This window comes from Pezoporus flaviventris, unplaced genomic scaffold (assembly GCF_033815535.1).
Source record: "Pezoporus flaviventris isolate CSIRO_AGI_PZ_B2104156 unplaced genomic scaffold, CSIRO_AGI_Pfla_v1 ptg000045l, whole genome shotgun sequence".
In the NCBI taxonomy this organism is placed as follows: Eukaryota; Metazoa; Chordata; class Aves; order Psittaciformes; family Psittacidae; genus Pezoporus; species Pezoporus flaviventris.
In genome coordinates, this window is record NW_026892593.1 from 15,235,493 (window position 1) to 15,262,544 (window position 27,052).

The 27,052-nt window shown below is 39.8% G+C and overlaps 1 protein-coding gene across 3 annotated transcripts; it reads left to right on the forward strand.

The window, feature by feature from the left end:
* ZBED4 (zinc finger BED-type containing 4) lies at window positions 1-26,448 on the forward strand. Of its 3 annotated transcripts, none has more exons than XM_061467507.1 (3): window positions 1-247; window positions 5,946-6,023; window positions 21,054-26,448. In XM_061467507.1, exon 3 carries the CDS (start codon window positions 21,503-21,505, stop codon window positions 24,989-24,991), a length of 3,489 nt encoding a protein of 1,162 aa, XP_061323491.1. In that variant the 5' UTR covers window positions 1-247; window positions 5,946-6,023; window positions 21,054-21,502; the 3' UTR covers window positions 24,992-26,448. The 3 variants fall into 3 exon arrangements, with proteins under 3 accessions (XP_061323491.1, XP_061323492.1, XP_061323494.1); XM_061467510.1 differs by lacking the exon at window positions 1-247 and adding an exon at window positions 658-833; XM_061467508.1 differs by lacking the exon at window positions 5,946-6,023.
* The last annotated feature ends 604 nt before the right edge of the window (window positions 26,449-27,052 follow it).

Genomic DNA, 27,052 nt, shown 5'->3' on the forward strand with positions numbered 1-27,052 from the left:
TGACATGTTGTGCGTCGTGCGTGCGGCCGCTCATTAGCGCCTCCCCCCGCGCCTGGCGCTTGCGCAGGACGCCGCGCGTTGGACCGAGCCGGGGCAGCCCGCTCAGCGCCGCGGCGACGGAGGCGGCTGCAGACAAAGCGCCCGGCTAATGAATGGGACGGTCTTGCTCGGCCTTTCCTTTTAACTCCTTCGGGCCCGGCCGGGCGGTGGCGATCTCTGGCTTCCCTTGCAGCGGCTGCCTGGGGAGGTGAGTGGTATCGTTCCGGCACCGGGAAGGGGCCGGGCAGGGCGGTCTGGCTCTCTCTCCTCCGATCCCCGCCGACCCCTTCTTACCTGCCGCCGCTGGGTTCTACCTCAGTGGTGCCGGTTGCTTGCGCGGTCGTGGCCCTGGGCCCGGTGGTGTCCTGTCCCGCCCGGGAGCGCCCGCGGGACAGCGCCGCCAGGCCGGGGAGGGGGCGTGTGGCGGTGGGGCGGTGCAGGAAGCCGGGGACTAGGCCCATGGTGCTGGCTCTATTGTCTGCGAGGCCCCGGGAGGGGACCCGGCTGGCCCGACGGGCGGGGGTCGCCGGTCCCTGGGGCCTCGGCGCTGATTCGGACCGCCCGGCAGGGGTGGCCGCCAAGCCACCGGCCGCGCCCCGAGCCCGCCCGGCATTGTGCGCGGCGCGGGCCCGGGCCGGCGGGACCCGCCGGGCTCCGTGCCCGCGTCCACCTGGCGGGAGCAGTAACCATGTGGCCACTGCCATCCCGAGCAGAGGTGGCCCGGACAGCCCCGGGTTGGGGGAGGGCCCGCCGCCCCACGCAGCGGGCTGCCAAGGCTCCGCGGAGGGGACACGGTGCGGGCCGAGGTGCGTGGGGACCGGCGGGCGGGAGGGTTCCCTGGGCACAGGCTGGCTAGTCGAGCACCGGTGCTGAAAAGCTAAGGGAAGTCTAAAAAGCGTTTCCTCCCGAAAACGCGGGACACGAGAGGAGCAGGCGGCTAACACTGCATCCGTTATTGCGTGGGGTGAAGTGCTTAGCCCCGTCCCTCTTGAGCTGAGGCGCTCAGAAAAGTTGCTTATGGAAAAACTGCGGAGTTTAACATTTGTGGATTGCTTTTCTTGGTTCCTGCTTGGAATTCGGTATTTTGCTTAAAAACGTCTTCTGCAATTTCTAGATCCCTACTGAGACAGCTGCTGATGATAGAGGCTGGCTGCGTTAAAATGTTGGATTTTAGAGTGTCCACTACGGTTAAAGTTGTCTGCTGCACATACGGTCTGCTATGTATAAAAACATGTATTAATGCATTGAAAGGTAAAAGGCCTCTTGTATTAGTGGTGACTCCACTTACACTACTAAGTCTAGAAACGTTTGTCTTTGAAGTGTATAAAGAAGTCCTCTTTCCCTAATCTTTCTCTCTAGTGCTCATGTGTTAGAAGCAGCCACGTCTTGTTTCTGGGAGGTATCTTTGAGAGATTTCACTAACTCAGCGTAAGTTGTCACACTATGCCTGTAAATACCAAGTAGAGAAAGTTTTTCAAGCCCGCATAACATAAGCATACCTCTCAGTGTTGTCTCTATGGCCCACTACATATGTGCATGCCCTCTGCTTTTCAAGAGGGTGAGCGCAGTTATTTTCTTCCAAAGGTTATCTTCAGTAATGCAGCGTTTCGCTTTAAGTCATGAATGTGCACCCCTGGATGATGTTCTTGGAGTACACACTGGGGGTAGTGAAGTGTGGAAGACCTATCAAGTATCCCCAGGATATGCTGCAGCTGGAAAGCCTGTATTTGTGCAAGTGCTGGGTAGGGGCATCCTGGTTATTACTTAGTGTAGAGATGGGTAGAGGAAAAAAATCCTGCATTTTTTCACTGTATATTAAAAGCAGCAGAAATTCTTTTGTGCGCACTAGTAATTTGCTGTCTGCTGTCTTTAAGACCAACAGGCAATGTGCAGAAAGCTTTTATTTGGTTGGATGTCTCTACTTTCGTACTTGTGTTGCTAGTATGAACTTGAACAGCTGTTTTGAAATATATTCTGTAGAAATCCTCCAGAGTGGGCAAATGTAAGAATATTGACTGAGGGTAAGTAAAATGAAAGAGCCAAACTGAGCATCTTGGAGAAGTTTTCCAAACATTGGTACTTTTGAATAACCATAACTCTTATAGTGTTACTCTATATACAGTAAAACTGTGACAGTACAGCATCCTTAATGATAATGTAAAAGGCAAAGTATATAATAGTGGAAGGCTAGGCAGGTGATGCTTTTACAGTAATGCTTATTTTCTTCTTGTTACCTTGTCTCCTCTGGTTGGTGTTTCCACCTGTCCTGGCCATTTTAAACCTAGACTGCAAACATCCCGAGCAAGAAGTGTTTTTGCAAAACAGTTTGTCTCGCAGGGTCTTGGATGGTCATTGCAGAGGGCATCTGCTTCTGTACACATAAGACATCACTAAGGCTTATAACAGATCCTTTGGAAACACAGGAGGGCAACTGAGTTTCACATGTTTGTTTAAAATTGTCTATACACATGAAGCAGAGTATCTTCTGTCAGTGATATGTAAGAACTAGCTATTACAGATGGAAGTCCTGGAAAACTTTAAGTCATAGGAGATAGCTACCTGTTTGTGTGGCTTTTGAGCTTATTGTATCTTCTACTTCTCCCCTTTTTCTTGGAATTTATTCTCTTCTGATTTTTAGAACCCTAAATACAATAATTTCTTAAAGATTTCTTTTATGGCTCAGAAAGTTTGAGCTAAAGAATGCAGATTTATCTCCCAACACCTTGCTGTATTTTACCGCCATTAGCGGTGAAGACTGTATGAGAGAATTTTGTAAATTTTGTCTTTTGAATGCTCATTTTCAATTTGTAGGAGTTCTCATCTTCAAAATGAGCATATTATGCTGTGGGGTTGCTGCTGTAATGTACAGTTAAAATAATTGTCTCTCTGTTGTTAGGTGTGATGATAAATGTATATTAGCTTACATGGAGATAGAAAGCAGTATTACAGAAAGTTTAGTTGGAGGTTTTGCACAATGTAGATCGTCACTCATTAGCATGACTGGTGCCTTTTTTTTATTAAGTAGGGGAAATTATGTATTTTAGTAGTATAGACGTAAATTAATGTCATTTACTGTCATCTGTTCAAGTGTACACTTTCAGAACAGGTTGCACAGAAAGCTGTTCTCTTGCATGTGGCAGATGTGCATTGTTTTCTGTACAATTTCAGCTGTTTGTTTTGCACTTGCTACTGGCATCATCAATACCTGTCCATTCACAACTACACGATTGTTTGATTTCAACCAAATATGAAAAAAATGAGTAGTTTCTGTGGCCTAAAGATAGTTTTCATGTGAAATTTAGGGTTTAAAAGCACATACTAAAAGTAAGAACAACTAAAGCTTTTACTGTTTACCCCCCACAGCGGAGGAACTTTTATCCTATGTTAGTGTGATACATAGTTTAACCATGTAGGATTGTTGAGGGGTTTCTTTGGGGGGGGGGGGGGGGGGGCGGGGTAGTTTTTTTGGTGAGACAAAGCATAATGTGATGGTCTGTGAAAGCAACAGGGAAATATTTTAAAGCTCTTATTTTCATTCAGGTGTGACAGAACAAATTGTTAATTTTCTTACATTGAACAACATACTGGAAGGTGAAGTATCCGTCTTTCCCTGTGTAAGACTGGTTTTCCATGGATATTGGCGTAAGAAATATTACGATACTACCATAATCTTTATTTAAACTTGCAACCTGTGTGCTCTGTTTAGTTATTACTGCACACTTGCCTCCCTTCCCTTTCTCACCTCTTTCCCTTCCTCTTTGCTTTGTAATGACATGTAGGTTTGGACAATCCCTAGGGTTTGTTAGGGTTATAGGGTTACTAGTGCATTGTTATAGCTGCCCGAGAGCTTGTTGGGTTTTATTTTTCTCTTTCCTTTTGAGTGTGCTGGTTTACATTCATGAGGGTCATACAGATTTATTTCCCCTTGGTGTGTTAGAGTAATTTTTTTTCACTGAGTGCTCAGATTCTCTCTATGTTTAATAGAGAAGGTAATTCTGGAGTTCAGAAGTCAATAGCTTGAAAATTATGCCTGAAAATAGGCTTGGTTTAACAGCTGTGACATATTTTAGCACTACTCTCTTGCAATTCTTCACAAAATGTATGGAAAAAGGAATTTAAGATTAATAATGTATTTGTCTCATATGACAGTGATCAAAGAATTCGTTTGTTTTGCCCCAAATACATTCAAGTAGCATTTCAGTAATTATACTGTTTACCTGTTGCTGTAATTTTGTATGCTGTTTTTTGAATCAGGATTTCCCTCTAAAGAAAATTAGCTCAGATCCAGCTAAAATGACTTCTTCTTTGTTACTCTTCTCACTAAAACAGTCAAGAAAATACAAACATTAATTTGAATTGAATGAAATGTTTGGCCCAGCTTGAAGCTATTTTACAGTCAACTTTAACAAATGACAGAATGGTAAAATGGGAATGGCAGGGTTCTGGGGTTTTGAGGCTGTTTTTTTTAAAAGGCTTTGGGGAGGATAAATGCATTGTTTGTACTCTATTTTGACTGTAGTCTGGTGGCTCTGGCGCTTGTAAGGAATGTGGGAGAGCCAGGTTCACTTCCCTGCTTTGCCCGAGGAGCTGAATCCAGATCTCGGGAGAGTTCCTTAACTGCTCCTGCTGACAACCCTGTATCGGGTGGGTCTCCGTCTCCTTTGCTGATACCTTCCTTTTTGTATACATTATTTAAATGTTCGGTGCAGAAGGGATGGCTGAAATGTCTCATCTTAACAGTCAAAGCAGCCAGCTGCACAGCTCTGGAGATGTTTTCACTTGCTTAAGAGAGAGTATGGAAGTATTTTTAAATGAAATGTCAGTAAAAGAAGCATATAATTCATTCCATAATGCACAGTAAGCTAGTAGTCAGGACTTTCCACCCTCTGAGAGGTGCTTTCTTTCTCAAGGAAAAAAAGCGTGTATATGTATGTCTGCATCTTTTATCAGTCACCATCTTGCAATCCAAGTAAGAGCAATAAGCACTGACTTGGTGGGGAGAATGCTTTGCTGATTTAATCTCTGTTGATGTTTGAGCTATATGAAGTTTAGAAAAGAGGCCAAAGCAGCATCCTGACCACAAAGCACTGCAGTCCAGTGTTTTCTGCATTTAGATTTGGAGTTAAAGTTCACTTTCCAGATATTCTAAGATGGCAAAAAGATTTTCTGGTTGCTTGGGGTTGTTTTTAGTATACTGGCGCAGTGAGACAGCTGGTGCCTCTGCACAATGACACTCGTGTCTGTGTAATGGTCAGTGGGACTGAAAATGTGAAACTCCAGAAGTATGTCCTGTGATAGACTGTTTTGGTCTGTTTTGTTGCTAAGTCAATTTATCTAACCTAATATGCTCCACTTGCAATCGTTATGTTCTCATATGTGGAGAATGATAATCTTGTGTTGCTCCAATGCTGTTGCATGTTGATTAATACACGTGCTAGGTGCAGTGTGTAAGCAGTACGCTGAGCTAATAAAGAGGTGTAACAAGCTGCCAGATGAATCCTGTGGTGCATTGAAAGGTGTTGGCAAGTGCCTTTGAGATCTCGTATGTAGTATAGGCTTGGTTTAATTCATCATGAGAGGTGGTCATCCCTAAGCATAAAAAAATGAAGCAGCATCAAGACTTTGACTTTTACTTTGAAATCCTCACAGTACTCACTGGGGGGATGAGGGGGCCTGTGTTTAGAATTTTTTTTCTCTGGAGTGCTAGGATTTTACATGTCCGTTTTTTCTTGAATATGTCAGTTATGAGGGCTAGGGTGTTTGAAGAAGGTGAGAGCTAGTCATGCAAGTGCAACTGCTGGAGCTGTCATCTAAAGAGAAACTTGAGACATCCCATGACTTGCCACTGTGACAATTAACAAGACTAAAAAATATATTAAAAGGAATTACTTTCTTCTTTTCCTTAGATACAATCATCATCACTAAGTTTGAGTAGCAAGTATTTAACCTCAAATGAAGCCGCCTGCATGCAGTGGATCAGATGTGTAAGTTTTTTTTGTTTGGGGTTTTATTTTGTTTTGTTTTTCTCAATAAACTAGTGGGCAGCTTGTTTGTTTTGGATCTTGGATTGTTGTTATTAATTTAGAATAAGACAATAGATAAAGGTAATGAATAGTTGTATGCCTGTGTGTTGAGTTGAAGGGAGCTTAATAATTTAGGAGGAGGTTATTGTGAGTACCTGAGACTTAAAAATTAAGTTTGGAAGCTTGGGTATCTTTACAGTGTTATGGTAATGATAACCAGTTTATGATTTATGGGGCACTTCTTACTCTCTGCTAACAGCTGACATATATCTCTCCTTACCCTGCAGTTTACCCCTTAAAAAGGGGGAAGTAGTTTACATGCTACTTTCATCCTATACTCAGATTACACTCATCTTACTCAGATTTTAATGTCACTGATGAAGCAAATTTTAATATTTTCTTCTAGGGTTTTGTCTAAAACTTTTTTTTTTTTATTTTATGTATTCAGTATGAGCTGTTGAGTGTAGGTATTTTGGAAGCCTGAGATTTCCAACTAAGGTGCAATAGAAAAAAATTGTTCATATGCAGATCAGCATTTACATGTAGATTTACAATAAATGTTGTGTGTGTATAGTGTTTCAGAAGTTTCTGTTTATTTTTTCTTCCCTCCCTGAAACGGTTTATTTTTGAGATGCCTGGGTTATTGCTTAACATGCATGTTGGCAACAGATGGACAAAATGTTTAGGATAAATAAAATGTTGAGCTAGGAAGTCTTAGTTGAGTGATAGAATCATAGAATAGTTTGGGTTGTAAGGAACCTTCAATGCTCATCTAGTCCAGCCCCGCCCTGAAATGAGCAGGGACATCTTCAACTAGACCAGGTTGCTCAGAACCACATCCAGCCTGGCCTTGAATGTCTCCAGGGATGACACATCCACCACTCTCTGGGCAACTTGTTCCCGTGTTTCATCACCGTCACTGTAAAGAATTTTCTCCTCACATCCGTCTTGTGTCTCCCCTCTTCTAGTTCAAAACCATTACCCCATGTCTTATCACAATAGGCCATACTAAAAAGTTTTCCTCCCATCTTTCTTATAAGCCCCTTTTAAGTACTGAAAGGACCCAATAAGGTCTGCCTGTAGCCTTCTCTTCTTCAGGCTGAACAGCCCCAGCTCTCTTAAGCCTTTCCTTATAAGACTGGCCTCCATAGGAAAATAAGAATAAAAATACAATTCAGATTCATTTCTTGAAGTTAAGTTTTCCTAGGTGACACATACAGAAGGTGTGGGGGATTTTATTACATACCAAATCTGCTTGTGGATTGTTCTTCATCAGAGTCTAAGCAAAAATAAACTGCTCATTCTTTCCAAGTATGTAGCATAGCCAAAGAGCAGGAAAGAGTAATTGTCATTTGCAGCAGTCTTTTGAGTCACTTCTAGACCACTGTAAAGAAATCTGATAAAAGGGAAAATGTTGCTTTTGCTTCAAGATCCAAAAGCTCATTTTCATGTGTTTAATGCTGAATGCACTCTGGAATAGAACTTAGATTATTTTAGCCAGCCTAGAAAATGCATTCATAGAACATATTTCTAATTCCTTGTGCCTTGGTTGTTTTTTTTTTTTTTTTTTGTTAACTATTTTGTTAAGATTTCATAGAACACCGTCACTTTTACGTGTTTCTTTTGGGAAATATGAAATGTGAGGAATATATAAAATACATAATCTTTTAAGTGATCTCATACTGTTTCTTGGTGCCTTTTTCCTTCATGGCATGGTAGTTAAAGGCTGACTTTGTTTTTCCCCTGTGTTACAGTGTATCAATATATACGTGATGCATTTACATACAGGTTGAATCATGCAGTGTAGAAGTTACAGAATCATAGAATAGTTTGGATTAGAAGGGACCTTCAGAGCTCATCTAGTCCAGCCCCCTGCAATGAGCAGGGACATACTCACCTATATCAGGTTGCTCAGAACCATGTCCAGCCTGTCTTTGAATGTCTCCATTATTGCATACTAACTCCTGGAGTCCAAGTACTGCAGTCCAGAGAGCTGGCATTTTGCAAATGTTCCTTCTGTCCATAGTGCTTTCTTCATTTGTGATTAAGAAGGCACTCTTTTGAGAATGGGTACCCTAAGAATGGGTACCTGTATGAGGCTGAGAACAACGATGGGAATATACTGCTGTCCAGATTCTGTTATCTTCTCTTTTAAAATTTTAAGTTTTGGTAGGTAAGAAATATACAGACCTACATCCTTTAGCATCCACTGTAAGAATTAATGTGCATATGGTGTGCAGTAGCTTTTATGTGCAGTTTAGATGGTTGAAGAAAATCTAGTTCCTGATTAAAGGAATCTGATAGTGTTAGATATGCCATGAGGAGGTGGAAGAGGAAAGAGTAGTGTGGAAACTGCTTTCTGTTTATAACTCCCACCCAACTACTGGCTCCCAACTCATGTGAGCTTTCCTTATTTAGGATTTGGGACCACAAATCCTTGCTAAAATGGCATAGATAATGGCAGCCATATCATATTTTCTATTTTTACTCTGTGGTTCCCCTTCTTTCTTTTGCATTAAAGGTGGGAATGTGATATGCTTATAACTGTGGGAGCGTATCTACAGATAGGAGGGAGGGGGGAACCGCCAGAAGACAGCAGGTAGTACCCATTAGATGAGAGGTTTTCACTTGTAACTTGGATTGGTAGCTGCTGAAGCAGTAGGAAGAGTGGGTCACCTTCCAGAGAGCCAGGGTGCAGATCATGCTGGTGGCAGCATCTTTGCTTTTGACACTGGGAAACAGGAGGAATGGAGTTCTGTTCTTTTAATTTCCTGGTGATGTTGATTTGTCTTCTGTGGCATACTGTGCTGTGGGGAGATGATAATCTGTTTGTGAGAGGAAATTCAGTGATGCTTGTAAAGAACAGGGAGATTCCTGATCCTTCTTTTTTCTCTAAATATTTTTATTTATTTCCCTTTTTTTATACCTGTCAAAGTATTGGGTTAATTAAAATAAATATTTTGGCTTATGTAAAATAATAGAAATCAAGCAAATGGAAACAGCAAGGGCTATCCTTTTCTTTACCTTGTACTAAAAATATTGTGGATTCTGCTCTGAATAAAATGCCTGTGTAACCTTATTCTGTAAAATGTATTTAAGTTACGCGTTATGTTACATGAATTAAATCTCATGAACTGCACTGGTTAGAATAGGTACTACAAAAAGCTTTATTCTTAATTAAAATTCTTGATGTATTTTTAGTTAGCTCCTTGAGCAAAACCTTATTTGCTCAAATTAAAATCTGTGTCTATGGCAGCAGGATGGTTCTCTTTTAAACCATTTCTTTTGTGGGAAGGTGACCTAGCTATTTGTTTGTTAGGGACAGGAGTATATCTTTGTACCTCCTGCTAATGTTTAGTGGGGTGCTAGTGGAAACAATGTCATCTTTCCTGTGTCAGGTGGGTCTTTGCTTCCGAGTCTCGCCTTGCCTTGAAGGCAAAGAGAATGTGTCTCTAAAAGAGGTTGAGAGGGAGAAGACCTCTTGTCATGGAGGCTGGGGACAGGCTTCTTGACAAGTGAATGGGGAGATCCATACACTCGCTTATACCTCTTCTGAGTAGGAATGCTTGTTTTGAGAGGGACAGAGTTGAGGTCATTGTTTTGTAGACTGAGATATTGGGTGAAAATGTCAGATGAACATACAATTAACTTTGAAAATACCAAGTGTCAAAAAAAATGCTAGAAGGGGGCACAAGAACTTCACTTCTACCATGGGCATGATTGATTATTCCTCTGTGCATGATATGGAAACTTGGCTTTAAAGTTACCAAGCTACCTGGTTGTTTTTGTTGTAGTTCTTGTGCTTGTTGTCAAGATAAACCGGAGTATTTCTGAAGTCCGTAAAAAGAATTTTGGATGGTATTGTTAATATTACTTTCTGTTATATTTAATATACTTAGTAAAAAGATGGTCTTTTCCTTGCTTCAAGTAAAATCTAGCCCTACTTCTTCAAATGAGGAAGAAAGAATACCTGGTACAGAGAAGAAACTGACTTACTTGGAGAATCATTTGCAGTTGAGTGTATCTTCTGTCTTCAGTATTTGTGACAAAAGAACAATTAAGCTTCACTGTAAAAAGTCACTTTGAAGCAGATAAACTACTGTTTATCCTCTTATATGTTTTTTGGTCTTTTCAGGGGCTACGAACTCCATTTTCTTTCTAACCTACCTTTTTGTGCACAAGCATTACAGTATACATAAGCATAGTACTATGTCATTTCACATGTATATGACTATGATATATGCAAATCATAGGAAACCTCTCCATAGCACAAGTGAAACTGAGAACGTGTAACTAACTGGCATCAATGTGAACACAGATTCGGATTAATGGGTATCTATAAAGGGCTTTTAAAATAGACCTCTTCAGACTTGATGTTATTAGTGACAAAATAGATATCGGTATATGATAGTCTTGGCAGCTCAACAGGTATCATTCAATTTTTCTTTTTTTCTTTATTTTAGAAAAATTATAGCTGAAACAGGTCAGCATAATACTTCATTCTATAAAGGACCCTATTTATATTTTGTGAGATTTTTGTTCTCTTCATGCTTACGTTGGTGTTTTCATTAAGAGTTCCAGCACAACTTACTGTACACAAGACATGATGTGCCTCCCCAACTGCATTTTCATTCTTTGTCATCCTACCTATTCAGCTTTGTAACCCTCAGCTTTCTCCTTTATAGGTGTCTAATTTTTAACTGTTTAAAATCATCCTGAAAGTCCTTAAGTTTCCACTCCTACTGAGTTTAAAGACAGACATTTAAAATAAAAACCAAACAAAGCCAAACCCACAAAAGCATATGTTGTCTAATATTTCACAAGCTAAGAAGGTGGACTCATCAAGGGAAGAATAAGAATCTTCATGTCTTTAATCCTGTCCCCATTTACATTACTCAGCTGTAAACTGGAAGAGTAGTGGGCTAGGGAGAGCTGGGACAGAAATGATGAGTGGCATTGTTTGGGCTGAGGTGTTCTTTCTGTTGTTGTTTTAGCTTTGCATTTTTATTCTACTACTAGGATAAATGCTGTTTGTGTGGAATGGAGATTTCTTTGCTATGGATTTTATAATGTATAACAGTGCTGCTTAAGCCTAGGTGGTGGAGGATGATGTTTCAAATAGATACGTGCTTAATAAATTGTCAAATAAATTGTGAAGACTGATTTCTCCAGAAATAAGCTTGAATTTTGACTCCTACTCTGTATCAGACACCTGCTTTACTCTATATCAGATACCTGGTTTATTCTTAAACATGCTGAGCCATCAGCCTGTATCATTGGGGTCTGATGAAATGTTTGTGCACTGGGCATGTTCAGCAAATCTGGTTGGACACTAAATAGGGATGGCAGAACTAAATGTCAGCCAGATGTGAATAATCCACATGCTAGCAAAATGTCTTTATTTATAGCAGATTTCAAAAATAATAAATGTATGTATTTTAAAAGTATTATCTCAATCTTTTAAGGAAGTTTTATGGTTGAGTTTTACTGGTGTAAAAGCTGAATTAAGAAGCAGATCCTCTTTAAAAAAAAAAAAAAAAGCAAAACCTCTCCCAAAACCCCAAACCATGAGTTTTTAAAATGAAATCTTACTTTATTTCTACTTTGTGTGTATTTTAAAGTATTTTTAATGATGCTAATCCATAAATCTTGCTGTTTCTCAGCAGTTTTGTCATTTTTACAAATTATTTTCACTCCTTTTACACATCAGTTTAAGAGCCAGTGTAGTTTTGTGGGGGGGACCTGGTGCACATGCTTTCTTCCATGCACTGTGATGCAGATGATTTAGTGTTTGAGACAGAGGTATTTGCACAAAGCCAAGGCTTCCAGTTCTTGAATCTTTCCTGAGGTTTCAGGCATTATCTGAAAATGGTCAATAAACAGAGACTTTTTAATGTTTACAGTAGCAAGAGGAGAAAATAGATGTACAAAATAGCCCAGCTTTTAAGAGGCCAAGTTTAAGTTTGAGGAGTTTGAGTTTCTGCGGTGCTAGGTGTTTTCTGTGTGCTGGTTAGATTTTAACTGGACACTGTCCCTTTAACAGTAGTCTAAACCTGCCTCTTCTGAGCTGTGCTGTTGATTGTTATCTTCCTGCATCATTGTTAAATTAGTGGTGGTGGTGAACCTAGAAGACACAAAAATCCAGAGACCCCTAAATCAAGGAAATATAATTTGGCACTAGCAGGTCTGTTTTACTGCCTGGTATGAAATAGCCCGTGTTCACAGTAAAATTATTTGATGTTTTGAGGAACAGGAGGCAAGAAAGGGGGAGATATTTACATTTAGCTGGTAGTGTTTTTAACTTTTCAGGCTCTACTGTAGCTAAATTCCTGCATTTTCAATTAGGGTTGAGTAGCCAGAGTAATGATAGTTATGGCTATAATACTTATCTCTCCACACCTTGATTTTTTTTCTGTCTGGAATGACTGATTTAGGCCCCAGCTCACACCACACACAGGTTTTCAGCAACATGAAGAGGCATGAATGATCTTTGTACTTGGATAAATCGGAGGTGTCTGTGTCATGTCCTGGCAGGTCGTGTGAGCTCACTGGGGAGCTCACAATACCTTTCTTGGGGGGCTCTCATTATTCCTGCTTTGTCTCCCAAGCCTCTGAGCATGTACCTTTGTCCCATCACTTTCCAAAGCACGTTTTCCTTCCTTCCTTATGTGTTGCTCTGGATATGTTATGTTCTCTTTGGAATTTTTCCTGGCTTCTCTGCAGGGATGAGGGAGTTCAGGGCATCGCCTAAGCCCTGCCAGGATGCTGCTACATTTCTTAAGCAGCTGAAGCCAAGCAGTTGTGGTACCCTTGAGAGCTGTCTGGTTCCTGCCTCCAGCTTGTCACAGGTCCCGCATGTGGCATCCTGCTTGTCTGGCCACACATCTGTGAAATGCTCCAGCCTTGGAGAAAATAATCTCCCCCATTTTTCTTTCCTTCCCACCACCAGCCCTAGTCCGAGAGCTTTTTGTTTATTTTTTTCATGTTTACATGAACATAAAATGTGTTCATAGATGTTTCCTGTTTGTAAACCAGGATTTTTCTAAATGTTTGTCTTACTCCAAAATGAAATTTAAAAAGTAATTACAGAAGCATTTTTTTCATTCTGCAAGTGTTTCAGAAGCCCTTAGGAGCCTTAGTGAGGGCAAGACCTTGGATAAGCTACATAGTGAAATGACCCTGCAGAACTAATGGCAGAATAGATAGAACAAAACCAAAAGATGAAAGATAAAATATTGCAACTCTCCTAATTGGGAGTGGGTCATGGAGGGTGAAATCTAGACTTCTGCAAGACCAGTAGCTTGTGACAGAAGAGCTAACATAGATACTGTTTCTCAGCCAGCATTAAAAAAGGTTGTATTTCTGTTACTTCTGTATGTTGCTTTTTTGAAGCTAGAAGTAGGGGAAAAAGCATACTAAATAATTGAAATTTTAAATAAAAATACTTTGTTTCTAACATCAGGACTTTTTTCTGCAGTAAAAGAGAGTACTTATAAAAATAATAGTCTTTTTTTTTTCTCCTGTCTATATGTGCTTTTACATATTTTCTGTGAAGTACACAAATCTCTATAAACTTCAACTCTTTCATATAAAATTAATAAAAATGTCTAATATTACTTGTCCTAATTGTTACATCATTCTCTTCCAGTATTCAGTTAGGGTGAAGACTATTCCCGTCATCGAGGAGCAGTGTACAGTATTGTTGGTGCTGCTTCCACACTTTACTTTTTGGGGATTTTGGTTTTATTTTTTCTTTTTTTGTCCAGATAGATCATTTGTGTGTGTACATGAGAGGGTATTTTTCAAGTTGGAGAGAGCACCTTTGTAAAACTACAGCAGTTAGTGGTTAATGTAAGATCTGCCTTCTAGGTGACTGGAAAAGTAATGGAATAGCAAAGGTGGCTTTACCTTCCTCCTCTCTCCTGTTGGTCCTCTGCATGCACTGGGTCATGCTTACACATCTGTGCAGAGTCCTGTGAGCTTCAGTGAAACTCAAGCGTAGGACCCACCTCATGTCAGAGTGTGACTAACATTATAAATGTGCAGACTCTTCTAATACCATGTTTTAATGCTCAGTATCTTGCAAATATATGTTGTTTTTATGGGTGAACTGATACTTTGTTATAGGAAATTTCTATAGAGAGAAATATGTGACTGTTCTTAGTTTGCCTTCTTAGAAGGATTTATAACTCTGAAAAGAGGTGAAGTTTATCTAGGCTGTTGGGTTGGGTTTTTTTTTAAGCAAATATTCCTCAGTTAGCACAGTACCTGCCATTGAAATAGAAGCTAATAATAATTTCTCAGAATGTCTCCTCCTTATTCCTTGTACTTCTTATTTTTAGGGATTTTTCTTTTTCCTTTATGTTTTTAATGACGCCTGTACATTTCAAAAAATAAAAAAACATAGCACTAGTTATCCTATAACTGACATATGCTTGTGCAAATTGCTTTTAATGTGCTTTCACGTACCTCCTGCATTCAGATTCTATCACTACTCTTATTTTTTTTTTCTTTTTCAAGGTAGGCAATAGTTTTGCTTTCACTTTGTCTCCGCATTTTGCATCCTTCTTAAAACAAGTACTCTTGCATTTTGCAGATGTATTTGTATTTACACTGTATGCACTTGTATAATAAAGTTCTCGCTGTTTTGTTTTTTCTTTTCTTTCTTTTTTGTGGTTTAAACTACTTTTTCTAGACCATTACTGGCCCTAAGATTCTGTAGTATAATCAAGTTCAATATTGTTATTACCTGGCTATTCAACCTAAAATTGTTTAAAGCTTACCAGCCACTATCTTCTTTACAAACAAATAATTTCTTTGTGGCTGTGTTCTTGCATACTTTTAGAATCATAGAATAGAATCATAGAATAGTTAGGGTTGCAAAGGATCTTAAGATCATCTAGTTCCAACCCCCCTGCCATGGGCAGGGACACTTTACGCTAAATCGCATCACCCAAGGCTTTGTCCAACCTGGCCTTGAACACTGCCAGGGATGGAGCACTCACAACCTCCCTGGGCAACCCATTCCAGTGCCTCACCACCCTAACAGGAAAGAATTTTTTCCTTATATCCAATCTAAACATCCCCCGTTTTGTTTGAGCCCGTTACCCCTTGTCCTATCACTACAGTCCCTAATGAAGAGTCCCTCCCCAGCATCCCTATAGGCCCCCTTCAGATACTGGAAGGCTGCTATGAGGTCTCCACACAGCCTTCTCTTCTCCAGGCTGAACAGCCCCAATTTTCTCAGGCTGTCTTCATACAGGAGGTGCTCCAGTCCCCTGCTCATCCTTGTGGCCCTCCTCTGGACTGGTTCCAACAGTTCCGTGTCCTTTTTTATGTTGAGGACACTAGAACTGCACACAATACTCCAAGTGAGGTCTCACGAGAGCAGAGTAGAGGGGCAGGATCACCTCCTTCGACCATCCTTTTGATGCAGCCCAGGATACAGTTGGCTTTCTGGGCTGCAAGTGCACACTGAAGCCGGCTCATGTTCAGTTTCTCATCAGCCAACAGCCCCAAGTCCTTCTCCGCAGGGCTGCTCTGAATCTCTTCTCTGCCCAGCCTGTAGCTGTGCCTGGGATTGCTCCGACCCAGGTGTAGGACCTTGCACTTGTCATGGTTAAACTTCATGAGGTTGGCATCAGCCCACTTCACAAGCGTGTCAAGGTCCCTCTGGATGGCATTCCTTCCCTCCAGGGTATCAACCGAACCACACAGCTTGGTGTCATTGGCAAACTTGCTGAGGGTGCACTCAATCCCACTGTCCATGTCAGCGATGAAGATGTTGAACAAGACCGGTCCCAACACCGATCCCTGAGGGACACTACTCATTACTGGTCTCCAGCCGGACATTGAGCCATTGACCACAACTCTTTGTGTGCGGCCATCCAGCCAGTTCTTTATCCACCGAGTGGTCCATCTACCAAATTGATGTCTCTTAAATTTAGCATCAAGGGTGTTGTGTGGGACAGTGTTGAACGCTTTGCGCAAGTCCAGGTAGATGACACCAACTGCTCTAACCCTGTCCATCAGTTCTGTAGCGCCATCATAGAAGGCCACCAAATTGTTCAGGCAGGATTTCCCCTTAGTGAAGCCATGCTGGCTGTCACCAAGCACCTTGTTGATTTTCATGTGCCTTAGCATGCCTTCCAGGAGAATCTGCTCCAAGATTTTGCCAGGCACAGAGGTCTGTAATTCCCCGGGTCATCCGTTTTCCCCTTCTTGAAAATGGGGGTTATATTTCCCTTTTTCCAGTCGTCGGGAACTTCACCTGACTGCCATGATTTTTCAGATATGATGGACAGTGACTTAGCAACTTCATTTGCCAGCTCCTTCAGGACCCATGGATGGATTTCATCAGGTCCCATGCACTTGTGCACGTTCAGGTTTTTAAGATGGTCTCAAACCAGATCCTCTCCTACAGTGGGCCCAAGGTCTTCATTCTCACAACATTTCATACTTCTCTGTTTTTATATCTGTCTCTGCACAAGACACCAGTGTTTTCTCTATTTTACCCCCTTCCTTCAGCAGTGATTTCTCCTGGTCATGGCAGTCAGCTGTGCCACTATTTGCATCAGTAACATTCTCCTGACATCTCTTGTCAACCACCATACACTTTCAGTAATCCCGTTTTGAATGGAAAATCCTAAAAAATGTTTCTGCAGGTTTATTTACCAGAGCAAATCACTGGCTGTCTGCAGCCCCTCAGAAGCTAATATAGTAGTATGTTTAGGTAGATAATTGTTCTGTAGTTCCATTTATTTTCTTTGAATATTTTTATTGCAAGGTGACTCTTCATTCTCTTTGTTTCACTGCTTGTCTGTTCCTGGGGAGATTCCAAAGGCATAAATTTGGTTTTGAGCTGACTGCCTGTAGCCTTTTGTACTTTTGAAGACACTTCCCATCTCATTGAATAGCATGTTCGTGTAGCATTAGTCTTTATCTTTGAGTAGCTTGTGTCCCAGGGTAAGTAAGTTATGTAAAGGTGGTCATAACCAAATTCATGCTTTGTTCTAGATTACTGTAAAAGTTTAAAATAGGATGGGCTGTTCTGGTTTTCTGTTGTGTTTGTCTGTTTTAAACAGATTGACTTACATAGAGTTGGTGTGGGAGAAGGTGATGAAAAACCTATCTGTTTTTCAAGCCCTGAGCGCTTCAGGGACTGTATTCTAAAAAAAAAAAAAAAAATCTGTTTTGAACCCCCAGAGGTGTTTGAAGGGAGGGAGTTTGCCTTAATTTTACAGTATAATGTAGTAACAACACTCAAAGCAGGAGAGATCATGCTTAGAAGTTTGGAGGGGGGATGACAGGACAGAGCACATAGGAAAACCATCTGCAAAACCTTGTAAGAGGCATCCAACTTTGGGGATTTCCCAGGAAGTGATCTGTCAGCCCTCACAAGTCTTCTCTGAGAATCTCAGTTATTCTGCATTACTAGAAGGCAGCAACAATGCCCAGAAAAATAGGTACTGTGTAGCCAGTGACCTGTTACAGCCATAAAGTGGACAAGATATAGTTAACGTTTTCTTGTCTTAAACTCAGTCGTGAGTTACACATGAAGTAGTGTAACTGGCCACAGGATATATTCTTAATGATCAGAGGGGTGGAATGCCTCTCCTATGAGGGAAGGCTAAGAGAGCTGGGGTTGTTCAGCCTGGAGAGAAGACTCTGGGGAGACCTCATTACAGCCTTTCTGAACTTAAAAGGGGCCTGTAAGCAAGATGGTGAGGGACTTTTAACAAGGCCTGTTGCAATTGGATGAGGGGTAATGGTTTTGAACTAAAAGAGGGGAGATTGGGGCTGGATGTGACAAAAAATTCTTTACAATGAAGGTGATGAAATACTGGAACAGACTGCCCAGGGAAGTGGTGAATGTGCCATCCCTGGAGGCATTCATGGCCAGGCTGGGTCTGGTTCTGAGCAACCTGATCCACTTGATGTCCCTGCACATTGCAGGGGTTTGAACTTGATGAGCTTTGAAGGTCCCTTCTACTCCAAAGTATTTATGATCAATTTCTATGATGCCATAAGCACTTTGTAACACTGCTAATAGCTTAACCCTCCTAACAGCACAGAAGAATTTTATGTCACAGCTAAGAGCAGGTATAGAAAATAAGACATAGCTGCAAATCTAGACTATATTTAATTGCACAAATAGGGGACAGAGAAATATATGAATCAATTAAAGTATTAAAATCTGCAAGCAAAACAAAGGATGCAGAAAAGCAGGAAAGATTTCTGGTGGAACAAGAACAGTTAATGGTCTTAAAAAAAAAAAGTAGATAATGTCAGGAGCAGATGAGGTTGCTTCCCACACCCTTTTTCAGTGGAGGAGATAATGAGCATTGAAACCGCACAACAGCATCAAGGACAAGCAGGGAAGAAAGAAGTCTACCTCCGAGTTTCCTGCTTCGGAGCCCAAACAGCTGCCTCACCTTTTCACCTCAGCTTCAGCAACTAAGACCATCAAGGACCATAGCCATCAGTATTTAAACTAGTGGCATCAGCTCAGTGTTATTGTGTGCTCAATGCTAATCTAGGAAAAGATGATTAGGGCATAACTGTTTGAATATGTACTGATAATGGCTGATAATGATTAGGAACTTAACCATTGTCAATGTGTACTGTTAATGAATGTCAGTCTACTTAAGTGTTGTTAAGAACTTTGCAACTGGTCTCATTTATCAGGTTTCCAAATCTTCCCATCGCAGCTACCTTATGCTTAGCTGTGTTAAGCAGTAACTGCTTATCAGGACAGGGACAAGTGAAGCATCTCCATGGATTTTTGTTAAGAGCCTAGAACTGTTTCTGCATAGAAGAAATTACAGGAATTGCAGGCTAGAGATGTGATTACCCGTTTTGAGGAAAAGAAATAGTGCACAACTTTATCCAAACCTAATGGGAGTGGGTGCATGCATGTATTTTGTGTGAATCTAGCTAGGAATCCGTAATGTGCTTACTGTAACTAGGCACGTGCAGAATTTATGTACTGTAAACTCTGAATGGAGTCACTTGCTTGTGAGTCTTTCTATTCTGTGATCCTAAATCACAACAGCTTATGATATGTTCTTGTTTTTCCTGTTTGCAGTACAAGCTCCAAAATCACAGAGTAGATCAAAATAAAGATGAAAAAAAAAAATCTATTGAAAATGTTAATTAACTTACACTTTCTTGCTTGTCCCAGAGGCACACACTTCCATTTCAGTACGTGTGTGATCACTAAGTTGTGATCACTCTGCTGCCAGAGGTCTTAGGTGTGATTTCACAAACCCGTGGAAAGTACAGCCTAGTGGTTAAATTTCTTTTCCTTTTCTTCAAGCCTCTCCCTTCATTACAACTGATGTTCTTATGCTCAAACCTCTTGTCCTTTTGTGTCTGAAAATGCCTTTTTTTTTTTTTTTTCCTAAGAGGGAGAAAGGCAGAGCACAAATACTAAAACTTCCACAGAAAGAGATCCAGAGTTACTGCCCTCCTCTTAGCGAGTTCTGACTTAAAATAGTTGCAATAAGCTGGTTGCATCTCCTTCCCCTGCACTGGAAAAGGAAGTTATTGCCATGATAGGCTTTCCAGAAACCTGAAATCCACAGGAAATAAGTGTTTCTGGTCACCTTTGCAAATAGATCCCAGAGAAATATCAAATAAAATAGGTTTTAGTGGTAATATGGCATTGATCTTGAAACAGGGGAAAAGGCTGTGTGCGTACAATTTAGACTTTTGTGTGTGTGTCGTCTAGCTAATTTCACCTTTTGCCTGCTGAAATTCTTCTTTTCGAGTAGCAGGAAAATTGTGTGAAAAGTTATTAAAAAAATTGTTTCAAGTTTGTGTTTTATCTTCAGCTAGAGAGAAAGCCATAAAAGCCAGTGTGCACAAATTGGAGTGCACAGTCTAGCATCACCTGTGTGATCAAAACATGTTTGTTGTCTTGAATGAAAGTACCAATAACTACATGAATGACACAAGAGAATAAGTCAGAAGGGGGTTGGCAAAATTTAGAATTCTGATAGAACTGTGGTAAAAAAAGTGGCTGACAAATGCAGACAGCTTCTTCTGGGGGAGGAGGTGTCTGATTTTGAGCCTGTTGTTGCCTGTGATGTATATGCAACCATAATTAAAAAACTCTTTGTATTGAAATTGTTTATGGGAGAAATCTTTACCCATGAGGGAAATGAGCTATCTCAGTGTAAATGGACTTCCTACCATAACCCTTGGGTAGGTGAGAAGCTTGAGCTGGCAGTGCTGCACTATGCACCAGCATACGCAGCTGTATGTATATTTACTTCAAGTGATGTTGTTGTGCTTTTGGGAGACCTCAGTGCATATATGGCTATATACATAGCCCAGTTAGCCTAGATTAAGCATTTCAGGGCTTAATCTTCAAACTCCAAAAGTAGCTTTTTTTTCTATAGCATGCTGTTGCCTGGGAAGAATATGGCATGAATATAACCATGGTCAGAGGAAGAGAGGTTAGTGTGACAACACTGGACACCCTTACAGTGGTTTCTTGTAAAATGCTGTAGTTTTAAGTGTACAGGAGTATAATTTAACATTTTTATGTATTTCTACGTATTTTTGCGTATAATTTAACTATTTCATGTATTTCTGTGGTAACATGATTAAATACCTGCTTGTCTTCATATACATCTGTAGATAGATACCTATGTAGTACACATTTGTGTATGAGTATATACATATGTAGGATTATCCAGTTGTTGAATTGAGTTGTAGGATGAGGCATAGGTATGTCCAAGCAAATACAAAAGTGATTCTCAGACTCTAGATTTTGTCAAATCTGAACCAGAGCTGTGTGTGTAGAAATGTATTTACCCACAATAAATCTATTGAGTAGAAGTGGGGATCTTCATCTTTTCAGTAGTACATTGGATTATTTATATATATAAAAAAAACCACCCTACAGAATATTTAGTGCATGGTTTTAGTTCACCTTTACTGTAGTTATTTAAAGTGTATTAATCAACTTTTTTTTATTTCTAGATGGTGCAAAAGAATTGCACTTGCTCAGTCAAGATGAACAGAATGGCTTCCTTCAACAAGAAAATAGAACATTCATTTTTTAGGATTATGTCTACAACATGAAGCATCTAACAGTAGCTGTCTTTGAGAACATTCATCTATGACCTGAAATGCCCTGATCCTGGGAAAAAAAAAAAAAAAAAAGAAAAGATATTCCATTAATTAAGTCTATAATTTTAAAATGCAATTTTATGTCTAATCATATTTGCTTACGCACGGCACAGATACAGAATTCACAAACCAGAGATTTTAAAGCATACACACATTTGTGTTTTGCGTTCAGTATACAAGATACATCGTTTAAATCAAATTTTAAATAATCTTTTAAGTTATACATATTTATTGCTAAATGAAGACTTGGCAAGAAGAATTTGTCATTCACAGACAAGAGTAAAGCAGGTTTCCCTAGAATGGATGGTAATTTTGTATTGGGTAAAATCAATACTTTAAAAGTAGAGCAAGAAGAAGATGGCATTAACTGTACTTTAGAAAGAATGGATATAAAGGCAGAACAAGATGATTTCAAACATGTGGACAGCAGTGATGAACAGGAGGACAAAGAAAAGAACTTCATAACCAACAACCCTGGCAAATATTTATCTACAGAAAATGAAGATGACTACGGATCTCTTTTTTCTCAGTATAGTAGTACGCTGTATGATGTAGCAATGGAAGCTGTGACACAAAGCCTCCTTTCTAGCAGAAACATAAACTCCAGGAAAAAATCACCTGCTTGGAACCATTTTTTCATATCTCCTAGAGATAGCACTAAAGCAATATGTATGTACTGTATGAAAGAATTTAGCAGGGGTAAGAATGAAAAGGACCTGAGTACAAGCTGTCTTATGAGGCATGTGAGGAGAGCCCATCCCACTGTCCTAATTCAGGAGAATGGAAGTATGCCAGGTATCTCCTCCTTTTCTTCATCTACGTTATTACTGGCACCTCAGCCTGCAGATGTTGGAGATCTGAGTTCTATATTATCCCCCATAAAACTGGTCAAGAAAATGGCTTCTAAAATACCATCTCCAGATCGAATAATTGAGGAATCTGTTTCTATTGTTTCCACTGAGGAAATACCAGACCTTTCTGTTTCTGAGAAGTGCAGCAAAGAAGAAGTCATGGTTGGGTCATCTCCACAACTGCCCAACAACCAGTATGATGACACTGTAGAGAATGTAGCAGAAAAAGCTGTTGTAATTCCAAAGAGCACATCAGGTTCCAGGAGGAGATCTGCTGTCTGGAAACACTTCTATTTGTCACCTCTAGATAATTCTAAAGCTGTTTGCATCCACTGCATGAATGAGTTCAGTAGAGGAAAAAATGGAAAAGACCTAGGAACGAGTTGTTTAATAAGACATATGTGGAGAGCGCATCGTTCCATTGTCCTGCAAGAGAACGGAGGTGGTACCAGCATACCACCTCTCTACACCGCACCTCCAACTCTGTTGCCTTCTTTACTGCCCTCGGATAGTGATCTGAATTCTATGTCATCTTCTCCTGGGAAGCTAATGAAAGAATCAACTTCTGTTTCCTCTTCTCCAGACAGAATCTCTGAGGAGATCCATACTACTCTCTCTTCTGGAGATGCCCTAGTGGAAGACTCAGTACTGTCATCATCTGATGATATAGGTGAAGTCTCCTTTGTTTCCTCTCCTGAGAAACAGTGTGAGGGACTAGGTCCATTAATATTTGAACCTACTGCTGTATTTCAGCAAAATAAAAGGATAATGAAAAGACTTAAATCAGAAGTTTGGCACCACTTTTCACTATCGCCTGCAGACAGTCTGAAAGCAGTATGTAGATACTGCAGTTGTATGATAAGTCGTGGTAAGAAGGGAGATGTGGGCACAAGCTGCTTGATGAGACATCTATATAGACGCCATCCCGATGTAATTAGAAACCAAAAGAGCTTTCTCGATGTGAGCTTGGCAAATTCTCCTTATGCCACTTTGGCTTCTGCAGAATGTTCATCCTCAAAGTTGGCTGACTTGCCTACAATGGTTACACACGATAATCAAATTATATTTCCTGTTAACAGTAAGAAGACCTCAAAACTGTGGAATCACTTTTCAATTTGTTCTGCAGATTCAACAAAAGTAGTATGCATGCACTGTGGACGTACAATAAGTAGGGGGAAAAAGCCAACAAATCTAGGCACGAGTTGCCTTCTAAGACATTTGCAGCGGTTTCATAACAATGTTTTGAAAACTGATGTCTCAGAGACAGTATTGTCCTCATCGACGGATAATCACATGCCACTGAGCACTGAATTATTAGGGTCTTCAAATTTTGATGAAACCAATGACAAGTTTTGTGACTCTCACCCAGTTGCCAAAAAAATCACAAGTCTTGTAGCTGAAATGATTGCACTTGACCTTCAGCCATATTCTTTTGTAGACAACATTGGCTTTAACAGGCTGCTTGAATATTTGCAACCTCAGTATTCTTTACCTTCTCCATCTTACTTTTCTAGGACAGCAATTCCAGATATGTATGATAATGTAAAACAAATAATTATTTCTCATCTTAAAGAAGCTGAAAGTGGAGTGATCCATTTTACATCTGGAATATGGATGAGCAACCAAACACGAGAATATCTGACTTTGACAGCTCACTGGGTAACATTTGAGTCTTCATTTCGACCACAGTGTGAGGATTACCATTGTTCAGCCCTATTAAATGTATCACAGATCGATTGTGATTACAATGGAATCAGTATTCAAAAGCAGTTAGAGTACTGGTGGGAAACATGGATTACTTCCATTGGCCTGCAGATTGGGATTACTGTCACTGATAATCAGAGCATAGAGAAAACTTTAAATGAAGGTGATCATTCAAGTGTACAATGTTTTAGTCACACTGTTAATGTCATTGTAAATGAGGCTATTAAAAGCCAGAGAATGGTTCAGAATTTGCTTAGTATTGCAAGAAAGATCTGTGAACGTGTCCATCGGTCAGCAAAAGCAAAGGAGAAGTTAGCTGAGTTGCAAAAAGAGTATGAGTTGCCTCAGCATCAGCTAATACAAGATGTCCCATCTAAGTGGAATACATCATTTCATATGCTTGAACGTCTTATTGAACAGAAAAGAGCAATTGATGAAATGTCAATAGAGTGCAGCTTTCGGGAGCTGATAAGTTGTGATCAGTGGGAAGTCATGCAGTCGGTGTGTCATGCTCTCAAACCTTTTGAAGCCGCAAGCAGGGAGATGAGTACACACATGTCTACTCTAAGCCAAGTGATTCCAATGATTCATATACTTAACAGGAAAATAGAAATGCTATTTGAGGAAACAATGGGCATAGATACTATGTTAAAATCCTTGAAAGAAGCTATGGTGAGTAGGTTGTCCTCCACACTTCACGATCCAAGGTACATTTTTGCTACACTTCTGGATCCCCGGTATAAAACATCCTTATTCACAGAGGAGGAGGCTGAACAATATAAACAAGACTTAATCAGGGAGCTGGAAATAATGAGTTCTACCTCAGATGATGATAAACCTGTTTCCAATGGATGCGATTCAGGTTCACCATCTACAAATGCATATGGGGAAGATAATCTTTGGTCACTCATGGGTGACATGAAGAAAACAAAAGACCCGAAAGGAAGAACGAAGTTACCAGAGGAAATGGTGCTTTCTTACTTGGAGGAAGAAGTGCTTGAGCATAACTGTGATCCTCTAACTTACTGGAACTTTAAGAAGTCATCTTGGCCAGTACTGTCAAAATTGGCTGTCAGGTTCTTGGGTTGTCCACCAAGCATTGTTCCTTCAGAGAGATTGTTCAGTACATCCAATGAAAGCAACAACTTTAGTCAGTCAAGGTTAATGATTGAACACTTTGAAAAGCTTATCTTTTTGAAAGTGAATCTTCCTTTAATATACTTTCAGTATTGAAACTAATGAACAAACTGCTAGACTAAATCTTGTTGCTCACTGGATATTAACTATCTATAACTCAGATTTCTAAATTGCTCCAGTGGGGCCATGTATGACATCTAATCAGTGACTGTAATTCCAAATTTTAGTTTCATTTTTTTCAGCTTTCAATATGTCTACATGTGCCTTATTCATAGTACTTCAGGCCAGGTATTGTATATATGTTTTTTTAAAAATTCACACTAGAGATAGCCTGTCTTGTCAAATTATACAAAATTATGTAGGTTTTAATCCATAATTGTAAATGAACTTTAAAAAAACTCAGTCATTTGTTTTAATAGAATGGCAAAAAAAAAAAAACAGAAAAGGAAAAAAAAAAAGATGTACACAGTTCTATTCTGTAGTTTTTTATTCAATTATTATGTAAAAAACATAAACCAGGTACTGTATTTTAGTTGAACATTGCTTTAATTGCAAAGAAACAGCTTTTGTAGTTGTCAGAAGAAAGCTGTACACGAAAGATGGGGTTCAAGCTGTCTTTTTATCATGTGGTGTTTCTAACTGCAAGCCCTAAAGTACTTAAGGGATTAAGAAGATCTGTTGAGGAAGATGTGTTTACAGGAGACTTTTGACTTAATATCTGAAAATAAATCTTAAATTTGAGCATATATGGAATGCCAGTTTTACAGGAATCGGTAGTAAAACTTCCCGTTCTGGGTTCTCCTGTTCAGGTTTTACATTTTAACTGAACTACAGAAATACTCTGCATATTTATAAAAGTCCTTTGGAAGTCTTATCAGAGTTTGTGAATTATGCTTGTTATTTAATGCCATGTACAAAGAAAAAAAGGCAGGAAACTTACCATGAAGACTCTAGTGTCATTCTAAAGCCTTTTCTAATCTTTAGTGCGTCGAAATTATAAGGTTCCCTATTGTAAAAATTGAGCCCTTACTCCTAATGTAATTTCAGTTGTGTAGAACAGCCTGTCCTAAAGCTCCTAGTACAGAAATAAAGGATCTTCTGGTTTTCAGTAATAGCCTTATGGATATGGTGCACTGCTTAGAATTTTATGTAGTAGGGTTGATTCTTAACTGTTGGTGTCCATCAGGCAAATGGGATACAGAGTTCAAGATGGGGAAAAAAAAAAAAAAAATAGCCAGCATTTTAATTTGAAAGGACCGTTCTCCATGATTTAACTCTAGAAAGATTAATCTTCTCATTTCAGTTTTCATTCAGTATGTTTTGGGAAACAAGTCATCATTTGCCTATGACCTTTTAGAAAAGTTGTAGCTTTGTTAAAATACTGTACCTATGCCTAATCTAATTTTGCATTTACTATGTTTTAGTGTATTTATAAATGGTGAACTCGGTTTCTGAAATTAAACAATTTATTTGCAATTTTCTAGTGGTAGTCAACACTGCCTTTTATTTCCAGATGGATATAAGACAACACTTGAATAAAAGTTAATTGATACGATTGTAATTGTCATAAATGTACCACATAACTTGCTGTGTGACAAGACTGGTTTTCCTCTTTGGACTTAAGCCTGGATTCTGGTGCTTTCCTTTTCACTCAAGCTGTTCAACCTCAGGGAGATGTGTTGAATTCTGTCCCACATGGCTTTAGTTTCCACATGCCATTTCTATAAACATGTTACGGCTTCAGGTATTTCAGTTGTTCCATGAGTTATGTTTACACCTGTACTATTTAAGTAAATTATTATTCAGTGTACTTGGGAAAAACTAATACAGCATTTTGTCTCCAGTATTTTAAAAGGTAACTTTCAATTCTATCAACAGTCAACATTTCTGTGTTCTTATGGGGTTAAATGAGAACAGCATGTGTGGGGTTTTTTTCTGCAGTAATAAAACAATTTGTTCTAGTTTATGTATAGTTGGAAGTAGGTGAGTTTGAAGCAGCTTATTGGGAAACATGTTTAAGTGGTTACTGGTTAATTATTATCTCAATTTTTTCCCTACATTTTAACTGTGAATATATAACCTTGACCTCTGTAAAGGAGATGTTTGATCCCCCCAAACCGGTAGGGGGGAGATGATGAAGAATGTTTTTCTTTTTGA

Coding starts and splice junctions, on each gene's coding strand:
- ZBED4 (XM_061467507.1), top strand. CDS start 21,503: ATGGATGGTAATTTTGTATTGGGTAAAATCAATACTTTAAAAGTAGAG.